The 6,000-nt window shown below is 49.3% G+C and overlaps 1 protein-coding gene across 1 annotated transcript; it reads left to right on the top strand.

Moving 5' to 3' along the window:
- Window positions 1-319: 319 nt before the first annotated feature.
- On the top strand, window positions 320-5,015 carry kazald3 (Kazal-type serine peptidase inhibitor domain 3). The gene is made up of 4 exons (XM_073467300.1): window positions 320-1,567; window positions 3,174-3,334; window positions 3,413-3,560; window positions 4,597-5,015. Exons 1-4 carry the CDS (start codon window positions 1,009-1,011, stop codon window positions 4,680-4,682), a joined length of 954 nt encoding a protein of 317 aa, XP_073323401.1. The 5' UTR covers window positions 320-1,008; the 3' UTR covers window positions 4,683-5,015.
- Window positions 5,016-6,000: the final 985 nt, after the last annotated feature.

The raw sequence follows: 6,000 nt of genomic DNA, 5'->3' as shown, positions 1-6,000 counted from the left end.
AAAGATCAACAGATTAATTATCAATGACAGTAATCTGCTGATTATTGTCTCGACTGATCCACGAAACATTTGGTTTGAGAAAACGTTCGTTGCACTTTCTCTGAGTCCAGAGTGAGAAGAAGTACTCTGACCTCGTACTTCAGTAGAAGTACTCATACCACAGTGTAGAAATACTCATTTCAGTATAATCATCCAAATAAACTTAAAGTACCAAGAGTAAAAGTATTCATGATGCAGAATAATAAATAAAATATGTTGGAATTATAATCAGTGATGGAATGTAACTAAGTACATTTACTCCAACTGTACTTAAAACTTAAAATACTTTCTACTTTTACTCCACTTCATCTATCTGATTACTTTAGTTACTAGTTACTTTACAGATTACATGCTGCATCATTATTAAGTGACGATCAGCTGACTCAGTTTATACACATGTAACTATATGATCAGTTACTTTACTGATACTTTGATGCTGAAGTACATTTAACATCAGATACTTTAGACTTTTACTCGAGTACTCTTCATATGAGTGTTTTATAAAGTAATATTTTAACACCATATCGTTACTTTTTTAAGTCAGACTGTTGAACTGGACTCTGACGTCATCCTCTGTCCCAAAAACACTTTATCAGTCGTTTTATTTTGAAGGGCCGACCGGACGTGTGAGGTTTTATTGTGACGGGCTTGACTGCGGGTCTCGTGCCTCGCTCAGCTGTTCTTCACATTCAAACTTTAAACTTTGACTCCAGTCTGTTCTGGGCTCTGGGCTCTGGGTTCTGCTCTGGGCTGGACTCATGTCGGAACCAGTTTCAGGTGACACAGGCGGAACTGTTCTGTTGCTCTGACTCGTCCTCATGGTGTTTGGGTCGGACAGGAATGTGAGTGTCGGGGTTTGAGCCTCCTCTTTCTGGGCTGTTCTGTCGCGTTGAAGCGGAGGAAGAACCGGAGCGACCCGGCATCACCCGTCCGGTCCGGAGCCAAGCGGAACCCTCAGAGCGGGTCACCATGCCGGGGCTGAGCGGACTGGTTCTGCTGGGGCTCTGTCTGAACCTCCACACATGCCGGGCTCTCCCCAACAAGCTGCCCGACCTCAGCACCGAGCCGCCCGCCAGGTTCTCCCGCCCCGACCCGCTGGACTACGACTGGCCGGATGAGGAGCTGGGAGGCGGCGGGGGGCGCAGCGGGAACGGGACCGAGGGCTGCGGGTCCTGTGTGCCGGACCTTTGCCCGGAGACCCGCGGCTGTCGGGCCGGACTGGTTCTGGACTCGTGCGGCTGCTGCAAAGAGTGTGGAAACCTGGAGGGCCAAGCCTGCGACCCGGGGCCCCGCAGCGGCTACTACGGGCTCTGCGGGACCGGACTGCGGTGCCAGGCGGACCCGCGGCCAGCAGGAGGAGGAGGAGGAGGGGGAGGAGGGGGGGAGGAGGAGGAGGTGTGTGTGTGTGAGCAGCAGGAGGCGCTGTGCGGTTCCGATGGAGTCACATACATGAACATGTGTCAGTTCAGAGAGGCCGCGTTCTCCAGACCAGAACTCAAGACCAGAGGAAGAGGGCCCTGCAAGACCGGTACCGCCGCGTGTGTGCGTGTGTGCGTGTGTGTGTGAGTGTGTGTGTGTGTGTGTGTGTGTGTGTGTGTGTGTCTGTGTGTGTGTGTGTCTGTGTGTGTGCGTGTGTGTCTGTGTGTCTGTGTGTGTGCGTGCGTGTGTGTGTCTCTGTGTGTGTGTGTGTGTCTGTGTGTGCGTGTGTGTGTGCGCGCGCGTGTGCGTGAGTGCGCGTGTGTGAGTGTGTGCGTGTGTGTGTGCGCCTTTGTGTGTCTGTGTGTGTGTGTGTGTGTCTGTGTGTGTGTGTGTGTGTGTGTGTGTGTGTGTGTGTGTGTGTGTGTGTGTTGTCTTCTGGATGAATTGTTCAGTTGTTGGCTCATTATCTCTAAATGTTGTGTCTCAGTTCTTCAGTTTACGTCTCAGAGGAACCAGAACATATTGGTGATCTGGTGACTTCAGCTCATTGATCCATTATCAATAGTTTAATAGATTAGTCGTTGACAACTAATCAGTTATTTGAGCTGCAGCTCCACCTGACGGTCTCATACCTGTACTTGAAAAATGAAACTTTTCTGTCAATCAACTAATCGATTAGTTGATTAATGATTACAGCTCTAATAATGCTCGCTGTCTGTCTCTGAACAAACCTGTTCAGGTCAGCATCAGACTGATCGATCAGTCTGATGCTGATCGATCAGCATCAGACTGATCGATCAGCATCAGACTGATCGATCCACAGTGTAAACACATTGTGTGGAGTATTCAATGAGTTGAATTCATAATTAAATCATTAACCAATCAGAAGCTGGCAGTGTGTCTCTGACAAAACGAGACATTTGAAGACAAACTTCACTGTTTGACGGAGCGAAACACAGACAGGAACCGGGTTCTGCTGCCGCTCCGTTCGGACCGGGCCCAGCAAACACAGCAGGCGTAGAAACACACATGCTGTCCAAATAACACAGTGAGTCGCATGTTCACATATTAGTTTATTCCAAATACGATCAGCGGCACCAACAGACGAGTGACCCGAGCCCGTGAGGTCAGAACAGTCCGGTAACAGTGACTGACCCTGGATCAGCTCTGATGAACACAGCTGTGATCTGACCGAGGCTGATGGAGCTGATCCAGTCTGACTGTGACCCCCCTGCTCACTGTGAGCTCCACCTGTCTGTGAGCTCCACCTGTCTGTTAGCTCCGCCCGTCTGTTAGCTCCACCTGTCTGTTAGCTCCACCTGTCTGTTAGCTCCGCCCGTCTGTTAGCTCCACCTGTCTGTTAGCTCCACCCGTCTGTTAGCTCCGCCTGTCTGTTAGCTGCACCCGTCTGTTAGCTCCGCCCATCTGTTAGCTCCACCCGTCTGTTAGCTCCGCCCGTCTGTGAGCTCCACCCGTCTGTTAGCTCCACCGTCTGTTAGCTCCACCCGTCCCTTCTGACAAACAGCCAGTGTCTGAGGAGAAGCACCTCCTCCACCTTCAACATTCAACTCTGTCTGCCTCTGACCTGTCTGTCTCTCTGACCTGTCTGTCTCTCTGACCTGTCTGCCTCTGACCTGTCTGTCTCTCTGACCTGTCTGTCTCTGACCTGTCTGCCTCTCTGACCTGTCTGTCTCTCTGACCTGTCTGTCTGTCAGTCCCCGTCATTAAGGTCCCTCCCCACAGCCAGGTGAACGGGACAGGAAGTAGTCTGGTCTTCCTCTGTGAGGTCTTTGCGTTTCCGATGGCGTTGGTCGAGTGGAGGAAGGAGGGCCGAGACGTCGTCCTGCCTGGAGACGACCCCCACATCTCCGTCCAGGTAAGCTCCGACTCTGCAGGTAACTCACCGAAGAGCTCCACCCTACACCTGACTCACTGTCGCCCTCTGGCTCCACAGTCGAGGGGCGGCCCTCTGAAATTCGAGCTCTCTAGTTGGCTGCAGATTGAGGGGGCGGAGCCACAGGACTCAGGAACCTATCGCTGCATCGCTCGTAACAACCTGGGGAGTGTGTCGGCCTCCGCTGTACTGGGAGTACTGGGAGCAGGTGAGACAGACAGACAGGTACACAGACAGGTACACGTACAGGTACACAGACAGGTACACAGACATGTACACAGACAGGTACAGACAGGTACACAGACAGGTACACAGACAGGTACAGACAGGTACACAGACAGGTACACAGACAGGTACAGACAGGTACAGACAGGTACACAGACATGTACACAGACAGGTACAGACAGGTACACAGACAGGTACACAGACAGGTACAGACAGGTACACAGACATGTACACAGACAGGTACAGACAGGTACAGACAGGTACACAGACAGGTACAGACAGGTACAGACAGGTACACAGACAGGTACAGACAGGTACACAGACATGTACACACACAGGTACACAGACAGGTACACAGACAGGTACAGACAGGTACACAGACAGGTACACAGACAGGTACACAGACAGGTACACAGACAGGTACAGACAGGTACACAGACAGGTACACAGACAGGTACAGACAGGTACAGACAGGTACACAGACATGTACACAGACAGGTACAGACAGGTACACAGACAGGTACACAGACAGGTACAGACAGGTACACAGACAGGTACACAGACAGGTACAGACAGGTACACAGACATGTACACAGACAGGTACAGACAGGTACACAGACATGTACACAGACAGGTACAGACAGGTACAGACAGGTACACAGACAGGTACAGACAGGTACAGACAGGTACACAGACAGGTACAGACAGGTACACAGACATGTACACACACAGGTACACAGACAGGTACACAGACAGGTACAGACAGGTACACAGACAGGTACACAGACAGGTACACAGACAGGTACAGACAGGTACACACAGGTACACAGACAGGTACACAGACAGGTGCACCTGTTTATAGACTGAGTCACTTTCATCCTTCTTAGTTTGATTTAATTTAAACTGCGCACCACACCTGTCTCACTCTCTCTCTGCCTGTCTCTATGTCTCTCTGTCTGTTTGCCTGTCTCACTCTCTGTCTCACTGTCTCACTCTCTGCCTGTCTGTCTCTCGGTCAGACGAGCTGTCGTCCTACCTGGCTAACAGCGTGTCAGAGATGAAGCAGCTGATCGACGCCACAGACTACGACCAGGACTTTTACTGAGACACACGTGATGTCACTTCCTGTCAGCTGACGTCAGTGTGAGCAGCAGAGACAGTAAACACACCGAGAGGATGTCCAGAGACACTCGTCATCTTCATCATCTTCATCATCGTCATCATCTTCATCGTCATCATCTTCATCATATATAAAAGACATTGAGTATCATCCACATGATGACATCACACTGTGACACAGGCTCAGCGTGTTGAACGTGTTGTCAACGTCTCCTGTCAGCTGTCTGTGTGAAACATGCTATCAATAATATCAATAATATCATCAGTAATATCATCAATAATATATATAATGTTTAAAATAAATATATATATATAAATAAAAAAAACAAGCTACTGTTTTTTTCTTCATCACACACTAGAATCAAACGTTCACCCCTCCTCCTCCTCCTCTTCCTCCTCTTCCTCTTCCTCCTCCTCCTCTTCCTCCTCCTCTTCCTCCTTATTTGTAAAACTTTCCTCGAGCAAGAGTGTTTTTAAAGTCTGTGATGTCATCATTTTGGCTTCATAACCAGGAAGTAAACCCAGAAGCTGGAACTCCCAGAAACAGGTTCTGTATCAGGGCGGGTCCGTTGATTTGAGCGTCGGCCTGCAGTGAAAAGACTCGTTTCACCTTCATAATTTACTCAGTCGGTCCGATGCACCTTTAATTATTTTATCCCCACTCAAGTTAGCAGAGGGCTAAACAGGAAGTTAGCACACATGCTACAGGGTGGACAACGCAAAAGATCTGAGTAGTTTTATAATGAGGAAGTCAAACTCTGTCTTTGAGCACCAATGAGCAGCTTTCATTGGAATGAAGTTGGCTCCGCCTCCAACGCTGCATCCAGTTCTCTTCACAGATCCATGGTCTGCATGTGTGACTGTTAGCTTAATGCTAACAGCTTTGGAGGCTGTACTTCAAACACAGTGGAGCTTTGAGCTAAATGCTAACATCAACATGCTCATGATGCTAATGTGCTGGTGTTTAGTAATATAATATTACTATGTTCAGTATCTATCTTTAGCGTGTTAGCATGCTAACATGTAACAGTTCTGCAGGTTATGAACCAGAGTACTGGACACATGAACATGTCGACCTGATGATGGCGCTAGATGAAGCGTCAGAGGATCAACACAGTTATTACAGTTCATCCTGAGGGGAACATGAATTGGCATGTTAGCATAGCTGAAGACAGTGAGAGATATCCAGATGGATCCTACGAGACGGACTGATCCAGATCCAGATCCAGACCTCACACTGACCCTCAGACACTGTGAGTCACAGATGTGGGGTATAGAGCTGGTCTGTAGGAGACAGCAGGACG

Source organism: Pagrus major, chromosome 5 (genome assembly GCF_040436345.1).
Source record: "Pagrus major chromosome 5, Pma_NU_1.0".
Lineage (NCBI taxonomy): Eukaryota > Metazoa > Chordata > Actinopteri > Spariformes > Sparidae > Pagrus > Pagrus major.
This window is presented reverse-complemented; position numbering and strand designations above follow the sequence as displayed.

Coding starts and splice junctions, on each gene's coding strand:
- kazald3 (XM_073467300.1), top strand. CDS start 1,009: ATGCCGGGGCTGAGCGGACTGGTTCTGCTGGGGCTCTGTCTGAACCTC. Junction 1,568..3,173: donor AAGAGGGCCCTGCAAGACCG/GTACCGCCGCGT, acceptor TCTGTCTGTCAG/TCCCCGTCATTAAGGTCCCT. Junction 3,561..4,596: donor ACTGGGAGTACTGGGAGCAG/GTGAGACAGACA, acceptor TCTCTCGGTCAG/ACGAGCTGTCGTCCTACCTG.